Raw genomic sequence first — 21,861 nt, forward strand, 5'->3', positions numbered from 1 at the left:
GTGAAGGCTAAGACTCTAGAGCAGACAGAAGTTGAAACTGGAAGAGACTGATAATTAACTTATTAATATGAGTATGAAGTGGTCATTTTCAACTTTGAAACCATCTACTCTTTAGCTCACTAAAGTCCAGGTTTATAAAACTGCCATCTTCCCATTGTTTTTCAAGGGCTGATTAAGAAAAGATGGGAATTTGGTAACGTGCTGGGCCAGAACTCAGTTTATATCATCGTTCTGAAAATATAGAGTACCAAAACCCATCCTGGGTGACTACAACTGACATTTAGGAAGACAGATGAAAGAAAGCAAGTGGAAATTAGAAGTTATCCCATGAATGCAGCTTGTCAAACAGTTTTGCCTTTTTTTTTTTTTTTTTTTAAAATCACCAAGCCAGTGAAAGCCAAACAACCAAGCTGTAGGCCTCATATATTAATTTCCTTATTTCAACAAATCTTTGTCTTTACTACTCCCACTTTCTCAATTCCAACAGTACATTTCTGTCTCTCACTTTTACAGTTTTACAAGCACAACATAGAGATTCTGAAAGCACTCTGGAGAGCAGACAAGAAGGACCCTGATAAGCAGTAAAACAGGGCACTCAGACCTGTTGTTTTTCCTCTTTAACGCTGCAAAGTCTGACATGGAAGATCTCCAGTGATCTTTTGGCTTGAGCAACCAGTAGGGACTGTTGACAAAAGAACAACTCTTTTCAGTGGTTTGTGGGGACAGGACTAGGGGCAATGGCCACAAAATGGAGCACAGGATGTTGCGCACCGACATGCGAAAGAACTTCTTCACGGTGAGGGTGAGGGAGCACTGGAACAGGCTGCCCAGGGAGGTTGTGGAGTCTCCTTCTCTGGAGATTTTCAAGGCCCGTCCAGACGCCTACCTGGGCAACCTGCTCTAGGGAACCTGCTTTGGCAGCGGGGTTGGACCCGGTGATCTCTCGAGGTCCCTACCAACCCCTACAACTCTGTGATTCTGTGATTATAAAGAAACAAAGCCTTTTTCCTCTAAGTTGCAAATGGGAGCATACAGGATACAAAATGACAGCCTTTAGGTCTGATAGGACATAATGTTTGAAACTAATCTTTCATTCCAAGTCTGAACACAAGAGTCTCCTGCTGAAAGAACTGAATTAAAAACAATATAAAAGCTAACTTTAAATCCTGCAGTCCAGGAGCTCTGGTCACATGTTCTGTTTCTAAGCTGTTTTACCAGCTTTTTAGGACTTTTTTCTGGGAATTAAATAACACCTGCTCATCTGCAATTGATATTTGAATAGATATTTTCTTGCACCTGTGAATAAGTTAGACTAGAAAAAAAAACACACAACAGTACACCACTGCTAAGTAACAACCAAAACTAAGTACTTTATGAATTAAGCTCTGACAAAACAGACAGCACCAAAATTATGCCCACGTTACACACGTCTATCTTTTTTGAAGTATACAGTCTTGAAGCTACTTGTGATAAAATAATTTTGTCAGCAAGCATGTTTTGTTGTTGTTGGTTAGTTTGTTGGTTTGTTGTTTGTCTGCTTTTTTAAATGCAAATGAAAGCTTAAATTGTGAGGTTTATCTTTGCTGGTATAGTCTTCAGGTGAGATCCTAGCCGGGTGAAAATCAACAAGGTCGTTATTTCACTCTAAAAACTCAAAGTCAAGTCCTTTCCAGGATTCCATCTTGAAAGCGGTCCCAGGGTCAGGCAAGGACAAAGTTAAGGAGGACTATGAAAAAAATATAGAAAATATAGAAGATGGACTTCCAGAAATAAAGTGGACTTGAAAAGTAATAGAAGCGACTACAGAAAAAAAGGACTGTTTGCCAGACTGTCACATGTGCTGCTCTCAGGACCTCACTGTATGGCTATGAAAAATCAAACAATAATAATGTGCAATCTTTTCTTTCAAGAACATGCAGATAATTTATAGGCTTAAAGAATTTGTGTTGTGCAGACTCTGCATGCGACAAATCTCTTACATACAGATTGTATCCCAAAAAGAGATTTAGGACCTTCTAAAAGAGATTTAGGACCTTCTAAAAAATCATTTTCCTATTTCAAATATTACTTAGACGCTACACAAGAAGCTTACTTTTACTTACCTGAAAAGATCCTAGATGATGAGATCTCTAAGGATGAACCTCACTCCTCAGGTTAGACTAAGCACCCAGTACTTTAACAATCACTGAATTATTAAAATGAGAAGAAACAGATCAATTTAATAAATGATAAACCAGTCATATGCAAAACTCATCTTTCCACAAATGCAAACCAAAATACAGCTTTCTTTATGAAGCTCAGTGGAGCAGTCTCAACTTTCAAGCCCTTCAGGTGAGAATTGCTGATGCTGTATTAAAGTTTCAGGACAAAAAATGCTTTGGACTGTAAATGGACAAACGACTAGACTGGCAAGGAATTTTGCACATATCAGAAACCCCTTCCAGTAGATACATGACTAAATTTAAACAGTAGAAAGAGGCTTTTTTTCCAGTTCCCTTACTTTGAGCAATATATTGACAACACCACGCTTCTCTAACTCACAGCACAACAGTGCATAAAGCCACAATACCACCATCTGTGCCCTCAGAAAGGATTATGTTTGCACTATTTTCGGAAATTACTCAAGAGCCAAGAGCTGGATCTGCAATAGCTCATTCCACATAACCAGAGGACAGCCGGAACAAAGGTTTTGTATTCCTGTCTGGACTTTCTGTACCCACAAGAGCTACACTTGGTGAACACCGCAGAATGTGATTACGTCTTGGCTGACTTTATTCCCACACAAGCATACGCCTGGCATTGTTCATCAGTAACAAGTTCAGTATTTGCTGCAGGCTGCTGCAGACTCACCACCTGCTTCACAGCTCAGCACACGTGCTTCTGCAGAAAACCATTCCCCCTACTACAAGCTAGCCAGAAGCCTTTCTGACACCACTGCAGGACCCAGCTAGAGTTAAGCAAGGATGTCCACACACACTCAGCTACAGATTGATTGAATGACAGGCTGAAAGAGAGATTATTTGCTTCCCTAACTTTTTTGCTTCCCCTGACTTAGATTGAGTCAAAGCTAGAAATCTCTGAGAGGACAGGAAAAAAATAATACACAAACATTCTGTGTGTGTTCATTTTGCCTGCAGCAAACCTGTCCCTAAGCGGCATTAGTTAGAAAAAAATCAGCAGGTTTCTATCTGCCGTTAAACCATAAACACAAATAGACTGGCACAGCTGGCTGGAGCTGTAGGAAAGAGCCTGAAAATGGCCGCTGACAGATGGCTGGCAAGGACCCGCAGCCCACACAGACTTGTGCATGCAGACTGCCCACCAGTGCCCGCAGCCCAGTCCAGCCACGTCAACACCACGCACACTGTCAGCAGTCCAACGTCGAAATTCAAGAGGGGCCAGCCGAGGGGCTGCTACTGCTGAAGGTGCAGTCGGACTCTGCAATGAAGAGACAAGCAGGGGAATCCTCACCAGTTCTGCCACAGAATCTATAGAGACCCTGGATCCCAATAGCCCGAGCACCCACTCACACAAGGACCTGCAGTGACAGTGAATCAGTGCCACGTAAACGCACCCAAGTCTGTGGCACTGTTTTTGGGAGGAAGGAGCGCAGAGAGATTGAAAAATACTTAAACCTACACTCTGTTGGTAGCTGAACAAAAGGAAAAAGCTATGCAGCTCACATCAAAACAATTTGTTTTGTCTTATCTGTCAAGCTCACTGTGGCAGCAACACAAATGCAAGAACACAACGTGAAACCCTCAGAGCCAGACAGCCAAGTCATGAAGACAAACACAGCTGTCCTGTCTAAAGAGCCTGAAATCCAATAGGAAAAAGACCCTGAAACAGGTCAAGTGGTAGACTGAAAATGTTGACTATGGAGGAAGAGGACAGAGACAGCCACCACTTATTGTTTTACTGAGTGGCGTTTTCCTCTTTCATGTCCTCACTCAGTGAGGCAGCTGTGCCTCACCCATGCTGGAGGAGTGAGGAGGACAGCAGCCTAACAGCCAAAGCCACGAGCACCTGCATTCTCCAGAGCAAGGCCACAAACAGGAAAGGCAATTCCCCTTCAGACAGAGCCCCAAAGTCCACCACCTCTGAAAGCCCCAGCCCATCCTCCAGCTGCAAAGCCACTCTATCTCCCAACACACAAAAGCAAGGGGAGTGGCAGTTCAGGGCAGCTGTTCTGCTGGACTCTACTGTTTCATGAACCTTTTCTTTTTCTCTTTTTTCAGCTGATAAGGAAGAAGACTCAACCCACCAGTATTTCTTTTACTGCCTATTTATAAGAGCTTCTAAATTTTACCTTTCTCTCTACATCAACCTGACAAATGTTGGAAGAAAAAAAAAAAAAACAACACAAAGGTTGTCCAACAGAATTAAAAATGTTTAAGACTACTCATAAAACATAATTCATTCCAGGTCATGATTTCAAGAGACAGTTATATCACGTTTCTCATGTGAGCGTTCAGCAAGTTAATTTATATTACCTTCCAGAATGAAAACTCCTAAATCACTAGGGTTTAACTGTGTTTGCTAGCAAAAACACAGGCAGAGTATTTCTCACCACAGCTGAAGTCAAACCAAAAACTGGGTGTGAAGGGTGGCTGTGGGGCCAGGCTCTGCCAAGGGTGCCAGGAAAACACAGGTGTCACAGGACTTAGCGCACCTGACTTCAGACTATCACTGTGCTTTTTACATTCAGCTGAGGGAGGGAGACCAGGGCCATAAGGGAAAACATTGGGAAGAGTTCATGTTTCTGCAAATGTTCAAAAAAAATCATTTAATGACCTTTGACTTAAGTAACCCTTTGTTCACATTCTGCCTCTCACATTTTGGGTGCTCATGAGTACAAATAAGAAGGAGGTATGAGACATAGACAGGGAAAGGGCAATGAAGTTCAAGGCTTCTCTGCCACAGACTGACTTTCATACAGCTACTCCTTGGAATTTAATATGGGCTTATTTCCTCTGGGAAGAGAAACTAGTACCTGTGCCTACTTACTGTCTAGCAACCAACTTTCCTATACCTTAGGAAACATAAAACTTGGAAAAGTGGTCTGTACATGCATACAGACCTTACACATGTAACCTGCAAGAACCTGTGGAACAGATTCTACACACCTGACTCAATCAAAGCACCACAAATGAGCAACTGCCATCTTTATTAACACATGCACATGGACTGTGGTTTATGGTTTGCACTCCAAAGCACTCCAGACCTTCAGCAGGAATAAATTGATGTCATTGGACAGAAGTCTGGGGATGATGATGGCCTGCTGACTCTGCGCCTTTCCCCATAAGGCAAGCACAGGCTCCATCAGCAGCTCTTGCCACGATTTGCAAGCCGTGATGAGGAACAGGCTCTCAGAGCAATAAGCCTGCTTCCCTGGACAGCAGAAGGAGTGATGTAATTCTTTCATCTCCACAGATAAGGATCAGACCTTAGGCAGATATAGTACTGCTCATTAAGTAAACACAGCTGAAACGGGCAGCAGCTGAAAGCTACGGCCAGTCCCTGCTTCTTTTTATTGGATGACAAAGCTACATAGGCAAAAGCTGGCATCCCTATGTGCTTTAAAAGGCAGGCTGCACATTTAAAAAAAGGGGAAAACAAACAAACAAACAAAAAAGCTATGTGATGCAAAGACCAAAAGTAAGAACTGAGAAAGCTTCTGGTTTGGGGGTTTTATTTCCACCCAAGTATTAGCCTTGAGCCGCCCACTTTCCCATGATGGAAGTCTGCCCAGATTCAGATGAAACCCTGACCCACCGAACAACCTACATTTCACTGACATCTTTCAGAATCAATTTCAGTAAAAGGAAACTGCATAGAGAAGTAGAGAAGGAAAAAAAAGGTGGTCTACTAGCACTTCTGCACTTAGAGCAGTTACTTTATTTATCCCTTTGCATTCAGAGTTACGAGCACTAGACTATTCCAGTTGCTTTATTAATTAAGCAAACCTTCCATTAGGTTACAAACATTTAAGCCTTATTCCGTGAGTAAATAAAAATATCTAAGGAAGTCTAGGCTTTATTACACACAATTGACCTACAAAAAATCATTTTTAAGAACAAAACTATTCTGAAATTAGAATAGCACACACAACAAGAAGGACCCAGTTACAGCCAGATGACTGTTGGTTTTGGCTGGCTTCATGTAACAAGCAAATTGATTTTGATATGATTCTACTATATAAGAGTATGTGCATGATAATTGAAACCTGGTTAGACTTTAGAGCAAATTTAATGGCTAACTTCTAAGTCCCCAGAAAAGCCCATGTACAAGATGGCACCAACACTATCTTTACTCCATTCCTGCTGTCACTTGTTGGCCTTATGAGATGCATCTCAGAGATAGCATTCATGTAAAGCTATACTTCAGATGTGTGGGTGAATATTTCCTCTAATTCATTAATTATTTTATCTAGGAGTGATTAAAATGGGGGATAGTTATTAACATCAGAAGGAATAACACTAAGAAGAGGGAAAAGCTGGACCTAGCTTCAGTATCGCAATGTATATCAGACAAAGACTAACAGCCAGTTTAACTCTCTAGAGGTTTTCCATATATTTTCTTCAACAAAATGCTTGGCTTTGTTGTTATTTTTATTATTATTATTATTATTCCATCACTGGAAGAAGAGAAAGACATTTGCTTGCATCTCAAAGCACGACTGTTAAGAAGACCATGACCTGCAGAATTTCATGCTATGGAAAGCTAGATCCTGGACTTGAAAATGCAGTTCACCCGAAAATGCCTGTTTCTCTTTTGTGTAAGCTCAAGACAGAGAGAAAAGTTAAAGGAGAGAAGAATGTTCCATCTGCCTTGTGGACATGCCTACAAATGTTGTGATAACTAGAGCATCTATGTAAGAACTAGAAGGTCCATCCTGCATCATTTCAGAAATCCTCATGGCTTTTTTCCCCTTAAGGTTAGCATAATGTGATGAATCAGGCAATTGTTTAAAGAAAACGATGTTATTTCAGAGGTAAGCAATTTTCTTTTAATACATGGTAACAAATGAACTTACTGTGGCAACTACAGAATCTTTTGCAGCAAGTCCTGCTCTGCAGCGGAAAAGACTGTGTTGCTACCAGGTTCAGCTCTGGTGTAACACAAAGTATTTCATTCACTGTAACAGAATTACTCAAAGTGAAAAGCTCTTCTGACATTTCTAGAGACGAAGCTCTCTAAGTCACTCTTGGGAAGTCACGCTGTCACCTGCCAATCGTGGTCATGGGCCAGTATTTCATTCTAAAATTAAGAGACTACAAACATCAAACACAGACGAGACAGCTTCTTATAGGAAGGAGGGCAGGAATGGGACCACAGAAGCTCAGAAGGACCTGTTATGGGAAGAGCTCTATCTTCCTTCACCCACTAATAAGACCGCTTTAATTTTATTTTAAATGCAAAATGAATCGTCATAGTGATTTCTCTCCCAGTCATCATGCCAACTTTATTCAACGATAAATTTAATATACTCCTATCACACAGATGCAATATTATCGATGTTTAAAGCTACAAGAAGCAATGAAGAGTGGCAGAGGCTTCTGTTAGGTTTATAGCACACAGAAGAAAGACCTTGTCCCAGGAAAAAAGATTTTATTAGTCTTAAATATAAGATCCCTAGAAGTGCTATCAGAACTTCATTTCAATATCAGCAAAATTAGCATTTACAGTGTATGGTGTGGAAGCGTTGCCCAACAACTGCCTACACTATGCTCACTCACTAGAAGCCAGGGCTATTTTTCTTTCAAGTTCAGTGAAATCCTCAGAACAGAGCTATGACAAACCCTGAAGCAACCTGGCCAAAATGTCAGGTTAATTGCTTCCCGTAGCTCACCACCACAAGCAGCGAAATAATGACTTCACTTTTCTTAGCAGCTGTCATCTTGCCTCAATTTGATTTCTCATTTCAGCTGGGAAAGCAGCACCAGTCAGAGCAGAATTTCTATCAGTGGACAGAGGAATTCTGCATGTTAGTCATTGCATCTAGGCTTTGCAGCCACAATGGCTTTTCTCACTCGACAGCAACAACTTCTTGCCAACTTTAGGCTAATGCTTAGTGGACAAGTTTTTTGCTCCTTAGGCACTCTTAAAAAGTGGCAGTCATGCCTGCCTGTCATGCCACTCATCACCATCCTCTTCAGGACATGCCTTCCCTTCCCGTGCCAACTTCTGCCTGCCACTTGTTCACTGTGGGAGACACTGGGACGATGCCCTCAGTAATAAGCTTCATCTTCTTGCTCACCTCGAAGAGGTCAGGCAGTTGGGCTAGACAGTTGTGGAAGGAGTCCCCAGTCTTCTTGCATCTTCGCTGATGGCCTCCAGTGAGCAAGAACCAACTTCATAAAGGAAAACTGCCTCCAGTTCTCTTCTTTTGCTATTGGACATGTGAAATGCCTTCCCATTACAAAAAACTTTAACTGTCCAGACCCTGTAATTTTGATTGTTTTCATGTTAGTTGTAACAATAACCAAGACCTATTTGGCACACAACTGCACTGAAGCTTGCTATTGAACAACTCAGGCACTTTTAGGTGTACTGGCCTGTCATTTAGGGGCCTCTGGAATGTTTAAGTGTATAATCAGTGATTTCTGAGATCATCTTCCGAAACAGCACAGGACTGCAGATACTACATACACAATATATTGTCCTCAATTAAAACAAAAATAAAACAAATTCCCATACTACTGCAAACTCTTTTTTAACCAAAGCTTAATGTGCCATTACTGGCAATACCAATTTCACATGTAAGAGTATTTTTTTCCACAGTTGTATTCTTTAATGACTTCGTTTCTGGGCAGAAGACACAGCCACCCAAACCACAAAGCACAGATTTCCAACCTATCTGGAATAGAGCTGTGCCAACTTTGAACCATGATCTAAAGTTTCTGTAACTGCCTGACAACCTCCAACTTGTCAAGTTCCACAGCCTTGCATTACTTACCTGTGATGCCTGTGTTCTTTCAGGCCCAACATAAATCAGATGTAAGTCACTTTCTGCATATTCCAGTTCCTGGGAATCTTTGTGGATAAAGTTACAGACCACTTGCTTCACAAGCTACAGGAATAGCGTATTTTACTGTTGTTTTTTCTTGTTTTGTTTTTCAGTTCAGCTCTGGAAAGGACACTTGCAAGACACTTGTCAAAATGTGTACTTGGTTATACATCATACATGCCGCAAAAGGAAAAAGATGACTAGTTCCTGTGGTCCTGCAGATTGCTAGCCAAATTGACTACAGTATTGGCTTGTTTCTCATCCAGCATTTGTGATCTATTTCAATTTAACCTACGGCTTGGCTAGTTCTCTCTGTTTTTCCCTTCTTTAGTTGTTGTTAAAAAATTATCTACCAATGATCTTTCCTCACGTTGGGACTTGGACTACTATTAAATCCAGTGTCCCCAGCATGATTTTGTAGTTTCTTCACTTTCTTCATTGACCACTTCTTTCTTACTCAACATACATGGTACTGCTGTGTGGTGTTCCCTGGCATTTCTTAGAGAAGAGCACCACAATAGATTTTAATAACTACCTGGAAATGACGAAGTTGCCAATGCAAATCCCAATCCCAGAACACAAGTGAGATACCCTCAGTGAGACTATGCTCTTCCTACATTTCAGTCTACAAACATCCCTTATGAACAAAAGGTTTTGCTTCTCAGTTCAGATGCAACACTTTGTTTCCATTAGGAAAATAAAAATCTATTTATTTTCTTCTCCCTGCTCAGTAAGTGGGGGGAGAGGGCGGGGGGAGAGAGTGTGTAAGTTTGACGCTTCTCTCCCTGTTCAACCTTCAACCAAATATCTGTCCAACCAAGCATCCAAGTGGTATTTTCAGTATTAAAATTCAAAGAAAATTATTTCAAGATAATATCTACTAGCTCTTTACAGCCCTATTTTTAACATTAGAACTCTTCATGTCCTTTCTTAAATCAGAATCTTTAAGTTATGAGAGGGATACTTTCTTTCTATCAAACAGAAGGAACTATCTTCCTGAAACTAGGAAAACAACAGAAAACAGTAGCAAGACATACCCAGAAAAGTAATTCAAAACAATAAATCTGTTAATAATTTGTTATGACACAAAGTTAAGTTCAAAATCTGTGCTTTAGAAAAATATATTTCTAAGAATAGATGATAAAATTTGTCCTCACTAACCTTATGTTCTTAGAAATTGATGCATAGCCCTTTTTTGGATAAAAAAAAAAAAAAGGTTTTAAGAAAGATTAGCATTTACCGGTACCGCCCCAGGCTTTTCTAGTCACCCACACCTTTACAGATTTATCTGAGAGCAAATCATCTGCAGTACAATGAAATAGTCAAGTCTATAAACTTTGTCTGAAGCCCCCAGCTCACATAAGGACCAGAGCTACCACACTGGAAGAGATGTGTAACGTACTTGGCAGAACTTTACTACAAGTGTTTTCTTTTAAAATAAGATACTTAGTACATCTGGCAACATGGTTAAAATAAATAAATGTACTGACAATCCTCTGGGGAAAGCTTTTTAGGGGAGAAAATAGCAGTTTCAATGGCTCAGCTTGATATGTTTTCAGAAACGGCCCAGCTTTTACAACCCTCCAAGAAGATCCGTTGTGAAGAATCGGATCCTTTCAGTGACACAAAAAGCAGAAGTCAATTGAAAAAGATAAAAAAGAAAGCTCACAGTGGAAAAGTAGGATAACGCAAATACATAAGCATTAGAAAATCTATCACACTACAAAACAGGGAGACAGTGTCACATACTGCTTTATTTTAAAATAAAGTTTATATAATCATAGAAAAACAAAGGCCAACAGAATGGAATCCACTGAAGACAGAGCTAAGATTTAAGAAGGCTTGGATTTGGAACTTCTAATAAAAACTATTTCTTCCTGTATTGACACCCAGCACAGTCTAAAACAGTATCCTTATTTCTATTCATCTCTTACCTCTCATTTTTCAAATCTTTTTTGGGGACTTTGCACCTAACGCTCTTTTCTTAGTGCAGTGCTATCGTATCATAACGCATCGAGATTTTGGCTTAAACTCGTGGTCTCAAGGCAGACTTTGTAAGAAACTGTTCTGCTTTTCAGTGCATTAGCCATGACAACATTTTCTCTGTAAAATAAATATTTTCCATAGTGAAATGCAGGTGCAAGAGAAAAAGTCAAGTACAGCACAGGAATCTTTTTCAAACTGAGGACAAATGTAAATTTTTTAAGTTTTAGGTCATAATCTAGTGCATCAAAAATGTTTTGGGGCTGTGCAAATGAAAATGCTTTATCCCTCTGACAACCCTGTCTTTATCAGAGGGAATCACAGCTATAAACCTGCAAATTCAACCTGTCTGTTTTGGCTCTGAACTCAGCAACATAGAAACCACGCTGCCAGTATGAAACAACCTCGTTGTTTGTATGGCCCTGGGAACCAGAAAGCGAGGTCCTTTCAGCAGTGTAGCATTACACCTACGCAGGCAAGGTGCAGCACGTCCTGCCAGTGCACAAACACCCCTACTTCAGACAGCTGGCTCACACAGTACTATCACAGGTCACCAGCTTTTATATCTTCAGGCTCCCACACCACACAAAGAAAATTTTAGTCTGTGGTCTCAATTCAGATTCCAGAGGAACTTAAATTCTTCCCCTGGTGCAACACTCCAAAAGCAAGAATGCCCACAGAAATGATGCTCCTGCAGCCACTCTGAACCAACATGCAAGATCTGGTACAAAATCCTTGTGCCTCACTGGAAGTAGGCAACAGCCCTGAGCAGCACAGGTAATCTGGTTATACAGCTCTCTAACCCAAGTCAGGCTTGCCAATGAAATCAAGCTCTGTTCCTCAGGTACTGCCATAGTATGTCCTTCTTTATAGGACTACCGACATACAGGCCCGTCAGGATTCATCCATGAGAACTGGCATACCAATATCCTTAACCATTCCAACTTCAATGCAAATGAACTATTAACCTTCTTGACTTCTTTCTGTAATGTAATTAACTAGACAAAGCTTTTTATCACCCAGTATATTTATCAAATAAAGTGCAGCTTCAAATCAGCCTTCTGGTTTTATGTCCAAGAAGAGCAAGGTTGTGCCCAGGAATCAAACAGATGCATGGACTGCTGTCAGCTCATACTTGCAATTAACTCAATCTCTGGCACAATATAAACACAGCAATAAAAAAAGTCTGGTCTGAAGATCTCATTAAAACAGTGCAAAATCTATTTAATGCTGTTTCTGAAAGTCTTTAGATCATTACTTAAAGGTGCAGTTCAAATAAAAAGTAAAAACGATAAAATCCATAGATAAAAAGTCTTTTTTGTTTCCTGTGTTTAAAGAAAAACAACAACTATCTGAAATATGTTTCTGCAATTCATGTGGGTTGAACCTGCCAGCTGCTTTGGAAAATGAATCAAGCAAAGTCGATGTTCTATGGTGTGACAAGCAGTACAGTAGAGAGGCAAGAAAGTATTGTTCTCAGGACATGTTTCAGACAGAAGAACAGCAAAACCTTAAAACTAAACTATGAAATTATTCCAAATGTTGCTTAAAAATAATAGTTGACTACATCCTGTAAGCATGTTCACAGTTAGTCCTAGCACAGTAACCAATAACTTAGCTAGGTTAACTCTTCCACACATCGATCCACTTCCGTCTTGCTCTCCAAGCAGTAACATACTTGATGCTGCAGCACAAAGCATGTATCTAAGCTCAGGCCAATACCAAGTCCTGCTGCCATCCTAGGACCTGTTCAGCACTCTTAATGCTGTGCTTCTTGTAGAGCAATTAAAAAGTGGGTTTTAAATTCCAGATGTTTGAATTACATCCAGATAGCATGTTTGTAAAAATAAATTTGTTATAAGATCTACTTTTCTTTCTCAATTATTTAATTTTTAAAGAATGATATATGATGCAGTCAAAAACAAACCTCCTTTAATCCATTTACAAATACCAATCCTGTACCTCACCTTCATTCTTCTACACTGACAACATAACACTTTGGTGCACTGATTACAGAATTAGGCAACTCTCTTCAACTTTTGTTAAAATCTGTTCGACCTTTCATGTAGTATACCCACCGTGTTTTTCTTTTAACTAGAGAAAAAAACACACACTGGTAAAAAGTTACAAAAAGAAATCAAAATGATATACAGAAACGTATCTAATGTTTGAGGTCTGAAGTAGGTGCCAAGCTTCCACATGGTTAGTCACACTTCTCCCTTGGCAAGTAAGCCAGTATCACCTTGTGGTGGTTCCTGCAGGCAGCCCCTTCAACAGAGATGCTCGTATCACCCGTGCCCCTTCCCAAACCTTCCACGTGTTTGCCCAGCCATGGACACATCACAGCACCACGGCTCTCCAAGAAGTGCATTTAAGCCCTCGACATGAGTTAACACTGTTGCAAGAACCATGGATGTCAGCTATCAATGCAAAACATGGCAGCTAAAGACTCATCTGTCCTGTTCACTAACCTAAGACTCTTCTCTCCAACACCAGTGACTCAGCATTCAGTACCACTAGTTCTCATGCACATGCTTAATTTAAGCAATTAACTCTGAAGCACTTAATTAACTCTGTGGGAGGGCTCGCTGGGCCTGAAGTCTAATGTTGTAAAATGGCACGCACACTGAGTATCTCACTTTGTGTCTACACAAACCATTATGCCGCTATGGAATGTGTTCTTCTAGAAAACCCACCCATGACATTAGTTACACATCTGACAAAAATGCAGCAAGTTACCTCAATTCCCATTAATTATCCATTTTCTCTCACCACATCCTTAACCTTTCCAGAAAAAAAAACAATCTCTCTCTACAGCTGTTGGAGTCATTCTTGGAAGTACATTAAAACACCCTTCCCTCAGAACACACGAGGGTGAGCACTGAGGGCACAAAGCAGCTCCTGCCCAAACCCACACATCATGGCCCTAAAAAGACGACATTATTCAAGCCAGGTGAACACAGCCAACACCAGCTCCGCGAACAACTGCACGTAGCAGAGCGCTAGCACTGCTTGCTCCTGACAAACAGCAGAGTGACTCACCACGTGTTTCCCTCTAACACACCCCAGCAAAGTCTGGCCAGGAGAGCTGCCTTCAGCAGCATGAGCGTCCCAGCAGTGACATGACTTCCAGCAGCACCAGGCAGAAAGAGGACTGGTCCTATCTGTATGCAGGGTGCTGCCATAGCTCCAATGCAGCTCTGCAACAGAGCTAACAAACAAACTTCCACATGCCAGTCAGCAAAATAATCAACAGTAATGCCACACACAGCCTTTCTGCTCTCTCTCATTAGAGAGACCTGACTGATCAGTAAAATGAAAACAGCCCCTTGAGCTTAGTGATAGCTGAGTCAGCCTCTGCTGCTGTGGAAGGCTATCTGTAAACACCCTTTAAATATCTCCAACACCTGCAGCTTTGGGGTAACAGGCAAGTTGTTTTAAGAATTATTTGTGCCCTTTTCCCTCAGAAAGCAATCTATTTACATCTATGTCAGCACAGAGCCCTTCCCTTGATTCTATCTGGCATCCTCTACTGACACTCAGAACCTTTTGTGAGTGCAGGTGTATAAGTAGAATAGCTTCAATTAATTGCAGTGTTGCCCACAGCATGTCTCTGATCAGTGGCTGCTGTGCACCTGCAGCAATAAAATACCAAGAGAGATAATGTACTGAATTTTAATCACATGTTGCTGCGTTACATATTACACTGTTTAAAAACATTTCCTTTATTCCTGAGCTGTTTGTAAAAGGGTGTTACCAATTAGGCACGAATAGCCTGGGGAGTGATATTACAGTTCAGACAATTTGGTTACAGTGACTAAGTGGAGAAAAGCAGCTTGATAGCAGCTGGTATTTTTCTTATATGGATAACATAATAATAGGACATTTATTCACCCATCTTTGCGAGAGGAAGGGAGCTGGAGTAGTTTAAAGACTCTTGCCACGCTATAATGTGATATTACTGTGTAGCCCAAAATGATTCATAGTTCAATACAGAAGCTAAAATGAAAACAATCAGTATGGAGGAATAAAAAACAAAATTAAGAGGCACATGAGTGGCAAAATGTTCCCAGAAAAACACTTAATTTCAGTCATGCTTTTCTGTATACTCAGGGAGACAGCCTGTGCCACCGTACACATAACTTGTAAGAACATGTAAAAGACAAAACCGCACACTGGCTTTAAAAGCACAGCCTCTGAAATACCACCCCATTCCTGAGAACATTTTTTTCACATCCACGACAACACCACCAAACAATTTTAGCGCAATTTGAGTGTGCGCTAAAGGCCTTTGCTGAAAATGATGTGCAGGACAAGAAAAGAACATTCTTTAGCATCTGGCCGTATATAACAGAGATCCCAAGCTCCACACATCCTGTCAGTTTCTTGGTTTACTTATGAAACCGCAGTGCACCCCTGAGGAATGGTACAGCTGATTTTGTCATGCTCTGGCAACTTTGCAGACTGGGATAGGAGGTTGGGATAAGAGATTTAGCACTAGCTCCCCAATGGCAGGAGGAATTGCTATTGCCAGCAGCCTGTGCAGGAATATACTCAAGAGCAAACTCCCAGCATCCCATTTTACTCTTTCACTGCCACAAAAGGAGGATCATTACTTACCAGTCCTTCTGTTTGGTCAACCTGCAAATCAGACTGTAAAAAGAAACATAGTGCCTCTCTTGCTTTTCTGCACTCACGTGGCAAGCAGGTACAGGCTGCAATCCCCAAATGGATCCACACAACACTTGGCAGATGCACTGAAGTAAAATCAAGTCTGAATAATCCAAACGAAAGAGATTCTCCTGCTTGCAAGACTAGAATTTAATTAACAGCAGCCAAATGTATGAGACAGGGTGTCATCTTGAACTACTGGAGTGCCAAATGGAACATGATTCCAGAAAGGTCCCCATGCCTCGCATCTTACTCCATTACAGGATAATTGATAAATGCAGCCTTATTTCTAAACCTACATCAGGTAAATACCCTTAAAAGGGTTTTTCCCTTTGATAATTTAGGTCGTAAACACAAAAATAGAAGATATTCAATCAGAACAATCCACCTGGACAGTAATTCTTGAGCTACAGAAGGTGCTTACTACAAAGCATGATAACAAGGGGGAACGTTCACAGGTGTGTGCTTCTATCCCTGTGCACAGACAGATGTGAAAACAAGCTATAGCCATTCACTCCTTTACACTGTTGCCAAAATATGCTAAATGGGGAAAAATAAACAAGTAAAGCTAAGAGAAAGGTGAGATACATTTAAAGTGCACTTGATTTCCTCTTCCGGGGGATCCTGAAGATGCAAAACCAAACTTAACAACTACGAAAGCACATTAAAAATAATCCTGCAAGTGGAAAAGGACAGCAAATACTGGCAGCAATAAAAGCAAAGACTTCAGAAAACGGCAAAAGAAATAAGAAGAGATTACAACAGCAAACCAGCAGAGAGAAAAACCCCATAAACCAGGTGTCAGGTCAGAAAAATGCACACACTCCAAACATGGTTAATCAGGCAATAATGACTGAAGACCCTCAAGGACACACTTCTCATAATGAAATTTCCTGACTATGTCTGCAGTGCAATGACAACTTGGAGGAAAGAAAGCACTTGCAAACTAGCAGCCTGCTTGATTAACAGTGAGTTGGGTGGAATTTGAGCTACAACTCTAACAGTGTTGTAGAAATAGCTGCTAATAATAAATCATAACCTTACATTCACCAGAAACTGGGAAATTTTGAAAGTTTTAAGTTTCTACTAGATACGCATCATGTACAACACTCGATCACAACCCAAGGCAGGCCTATTTGCCCCTGGTCCCCCTGGATGGAAGGCAAGGTCACACAGCAGAGAGGAAACCATCAGAAACACCAATGAACCATCAGCCCAACAGGCTAGGAAGGATCACTAAATACAATACCAAGTAGGTCCAACCCAGTTCTTCATTCTCGCTCACTCTTGCCCTTATGGTTACTGCGTTTGTCGTCTTATTTTCTGGGCCAGCGTGCACACGACTCACGTTGAATTACTTCCTAAGTTGATCCAATCTTTTAATATACATCTGCCACAGCAGCTCTCAAGTTAGGTCATACAGACAGTTATTTCCCTTTATACAAAAGACAGTGCTGTTCTTCAGAGCTCAGTGAGGCACAAGGTAGTAAAATGAACTCATTTTACCAACAAAGGTTTTAACTTCTTTTTCTTCTTTTTAGCAACCAGCTAGAACTCCCTCCTTTTAAGGGCACTTAATGTTACTCCACAATATGGGAAATCATTACCCTGAAGTACTAACAATATCCCAAGTAATGCCTTTTTACTCACATCATCTGTGCAGCAATGTCATGTAATGAATGGATTTTAGTCACAATACAGTTAATTACACAATCTCATGGATCTACAGACAACTCGCTCCTTAGACCAGGGCTCATCAATACATATGGCAATGAAAATTCTTTACTACTTCCTTTTCTCTTCTTCTTTCAGGACTTCAGAACTATTCCTGCTGCTGTCAGCAAGTTTGCATTTTTCCACACTGAATTTCACTAGTCACCATGGTACTAATCCATACAGTTTAGTTAAATTCCTCAGAAGTATTTTAACCTTCTCAGGAATTAACAGATATAAATAATGTGGATATGAGGACGGAGGACTGAACCACCATGCTGTTAGTCCTCTGCTGAGATGAAAGACTCTTACACCTTGGGGTTTTTAAGCTGGTTTGATGCACACCAGGACAGTCACTTACTTCACTATCCCAGGGGACAATTACTGTCAAAGACATTTGGAAGGTTTAAGCACATTGTGTCAGACTGTTTGTCATCTTTCCCTCTTAGCAATGTGTTTGAAGAGTGGCAAGAGATTAAGGAAACACAACTTTTCCTTTGCCAAAACCACCTTATCATGATTCTCCAGGTGGTATTTATTTTGTGACCAATTAAATACATTGCAATGTAAACACTAATCTGCAATTCTCTCTCTTCAAGCATTTCTAAAAAACACAGTATTTACTATTCCCCATGGAGGCTGGACAGAAGCAGCTTTTAATGATGGATGCCATAAGCTCCATCACCTCATTACTGACTGCTCTTAGACCCTGGGGAGCCCGGGGACTGGACTTGATGATACTGTTTGGTAACTTGTATCACTTGTTTCCAGCACATTTTTCAATACCACTGCCAATTTTAACTGTCAGAAAAAGAACCCAAATATCCTACTGCATTCTGTAGTGAAACATCAATGAGAAAGCATCATTTGGTGCCTGAAAAATAATGCTTTTACCTAGATCTTCGACGTGTACTCATTCTTCTTTAGGCTAATTTTTTCCATACACCAATAAAGTACATTTGCCTTTGGCTATTCTCTTTTTAAGCCCTACCAGCCTTCCTCTGACATAATGCTGGTAACTGAAGCTTCAGCTCTTCAAAGGACTCCCCCTACACTGAACAAGCCATCAGATAACAAAAACTGGCTTTGCAGCTACTTCAAGCCAGAGCATTGCAAGTCCAGGGTCTTCTCTAGCTGCTACTGGTAAGTACTGATGGATTCCCAAAAGAAAGAGCCGAGCACTACCACACCTTTCCCAGGCTTCTTTAGCTTTTCCTCACTTTCAAGCACACCCCAAAGGTAGGTTGTCGCAGGTAACTAGAGTGGGAGATTTATCCTCAGCAAAAAAGGCCAACTGCAAAACAGATTGCTCTTCAGTATGGATCAGAAAAAAGACCTGTAAATTATTAAGCACTGGTTTCTCAGTGCAAGGTTACCATACCAATCAACCATGCTTACATATACACTCAACAGCCTTCTTGTGTCACTTAATACAGAGGCATGTACCCAAGAAAATTCCTGAAATATCTGACCAAATAGCAACTAGCAGCATTGTGAATATAAATGAATAATCTATATTAACCAACATTGCCACAGCAATTCTCCTGCTGCTTTAAAGGACACATTTCTGTATTAACACCAGTGGGTCAATTATTAGCTCCCAGACCACTGGGAAGGACAGGCAGCACTGCACATGGGCAAGTTCATATTGTAGTTTTTGGGACTCCAACCTAGACTGCAGGTCTTCGAGAAATATCAAAGGAGCCACTGCAGCTAGCTAGTTGCTGACTAGTTCTCTCAGGCAAACACTTCCAACAGCTATGCAGGACACCAAGCAGCGTTGTTTCAATCACAACAGAACAGGAGCAAGGTCAGAGGATTGCAAGCAGTAAAAAATTCTCTTCTCTTGGCCAGTAGACAACATCTAGTAATACATGCACAGACTGATATCCCTCAGCAATGAGGAGCAATCCTTAATTAGAACAGGTAGCTTTCCCCCCAAGACTTAAAGATAAGTTCCAGGAGTGGGCTAACTTTCACCTGTGATAGCCATGCTAAGACTCCCCTTACTCTCTCAGAGTTTTGGATGGGACTACTGCCTGCCATTAAGCATAGCTTGTGAGATCATCTACCAGCTGCAAAGAAACACCATGAAGAGCTGAGAGAGAAAAGGAAACATTCTTGACAATACCTACACACTACAGAATTGCAGTCACGGAAACACTGAGCTACAGAAAAGCCTTCTTGCTCTCATCCCTGGTTCCATAACCCAGGGAACTCATACTGAAATGTATATGTGACTGGCAGATAACTGTGTTGTGAAAGGCAGGGTGGTGCGACAAGAGATTGTAGACATCTGCATGTGGAGAAAGCAGGAACAACACAGGATGTGCCAGGAAGATGCTGCACATAAAGGCATCCAGTAACAAGGGTGAAGTCAGGCCACCTGTCAAATCACACCAAGTAGACTCTCAGCCCCTTCACACAGAGCAGCTTCCTTTCAAATCTGAATTCCCATATATCTCTGCTGCCTCAGTTGGATGCTTCTCGCACTGACCTGTAACTAAAATCACCCACAGTTGTCTTCGTTCAGGGTTCCCAAAGCGCTGTCAACCCTGTCACTGAGCACGCTAGGCATTAAGAAGCTCTTGACAGTTCAGAGAATTCCAGACCTGGGAGCATCATTATCTAAACTGCAGCCAAAAGCTGTTCAACTCATTTCCTGAAATCCAACATATTCCCCATGGAAGTACTCATAATTTATAGCATCCTGACAGTTCCTTAGCTGTCCTCAGATACTGGTCACTGGAGTTGTGACCAAAAGAGACACAGAAAGCACCGGGCCTGGAACTTACAGACTGGTGTGGAGGCAGGACTATACAAAGGCGATCAAGTTCATTTGCCTCTCACGTGCCGCTCTGCAATGAGACATATGAACTAAAAGTGAAAATAAACACACTTACTGTTTGTATTAAGAATTCCCTTCATCTCATTAGGTGATTATTTAACTGACAATTCCCACGAGTGCCATCAGAAAGGTTGCCTCTTGTAAGACGCTTGGCAAAAAGCCTGAACATGGATGTATCCTGCTCCATAACTGGTGATCAAAAGCTACTATTAATAAACCACTGGGAATAAAAGGCTGAAAATTGAATTTAGAGAGAGGCTTCCTCCAGGCTAAGGAGTGCTAGAAATTTCAGTCTAACAAGTACTTCCTTGGGCTTTGAAAACCAATGCAAGCAAAACAAAGGCACACAAGGTTAAGTGCTTTTAGAAAATTGTATTGTTTTAAAACCAGCATTGAGTGGACACAACAATAAAGTCGACTGATGGGAAGCACTTACAGCCAAGTGCCAAGACACAGAAAAAGCAGGCAAAGATCTCTGGCTAAGAACTAGAACACTCTTGTGCACTTACCCTCAAATCCTTTCATTTCCAATCTATTTGAGAAGATATTTGAGAAGAACCAGTACAACTCCTCTGAGGGGAATCCTGCCTTACAAACCTCTTGGAGTCCTCTGAAGCAGTGGACATGCAAAAAGATGATCTGGTTGACACAATCTACTTGGATGTTTGAAAGCTGACTACTGAAGGCTTTCTAAGGAAACAATCTAGCAGTGGAATAAGAGAAGAGGCCCTTTCCAGGATAAGTAAAGTTGCAAAAAATTGATTGTTTACTTCCATCCTTTATTTTCTATCTTTTAAACCAAGGGACATCAGTGGAGTGCTTGCTGGATGTGTGCTGTTGAGCCCAGGGAAAATGGAAAGAGCAATTAGGAGAAAAAGCTTGATGATGACATGAAATCATTCAGCCTAAGGGAGAATCAACACCCTAACTAGCTATACAATGACTTCATGAGGTTTTGTGAGCAGGCAGTTGAAGGACAAAGTACAGCCAATACAGAAAAATATAAACAGATGTCTATAGGGAAAAAAAAAAAAAAAATCCTGCCTACCTATACAGATGAAATAAGCTTCAAGCAGACGACTGTCATTCAGCAGTGAGACTTCTGGGTTATGATATACCTTCTGGGCTGTTGCAACTACCTCCAAGTCAGTCCTGTTTCATTGTTTTCATACAAATTTTGGATTGTTATTCCAAAGCCAGCCTAAAACAAAGAACTTGCTGGCTGTTGTGGACCAGTACCACATCCTTAACAATCTAAAGAATGTGCAAGTCAACCATTTACAAGTGTATTATCCTGATGTAACGTTGTGGCCCACTGCTTCCCAGTGACCAAACAGAACTGTAGTTTATAAAAAAAATACAAGCTCAACATGCAAATACCATAAAGAAAAATTACACATGCAGAAGAAACACCACGCTAAAAACCCTTTGCAATTTAAGTTACAAAATAGAGTTTAACGTCTTGCTAGAAGACAAGCATAGCAATAATGCTACAGACAGCTTCATAACTTTATTTAGAAAAAAGTTAACAGGGGACATCACTTTTCTACTGCAATTCAAAAAAAAACATGCTTGGAAATAAAAGATTTCATTTATCTCAAGACTGAATACCCTCAAATACCTCATGAATTCATTG

General features: G+C 40.9%; 1 protein-coding gene across 7 annotated transcripts in view; it reads right to left on the minus strand.

Moving 5' to 3' along the window:
- The window catches only part of CFAP299 (cilia and flagella associated protein 299), a 215,361-nt gene that overhangs the window by 180,867 nt on the left and 12,633 nt on the right, over nt 1-21,861 (minus strand). The window contains exon 1 of one of the 7 annotated variants that reach the window (XM_083835095.1): nt 14,036-14,313. The exons of the other annotated variants lie outside the window; for them this stretch is intronic. Coding sequence (XP_083691221.1) covers nt 14,036-14,283 — 248 coding nt within the window. The 5' untranslated portion in view covers nt 14,284-14,313. Of the gene's footprint in view, nt 1-14,035; nt 14,314-21,861 lie in introns of those variants that run through there. 7 annotated transcript variants of the gene reach the window in all.

Source organism: Anser anser (genome assembly GCF_964211835.1).
Source record: "Anser anser genome assembly, chromosome: 4".
In the NCBI taxonomy this organism is placed as follows: Eukaryota; Metazoa; Chordata; class Aves; order Anseriformes; family Anatidae; genus Anser; species Anser anser.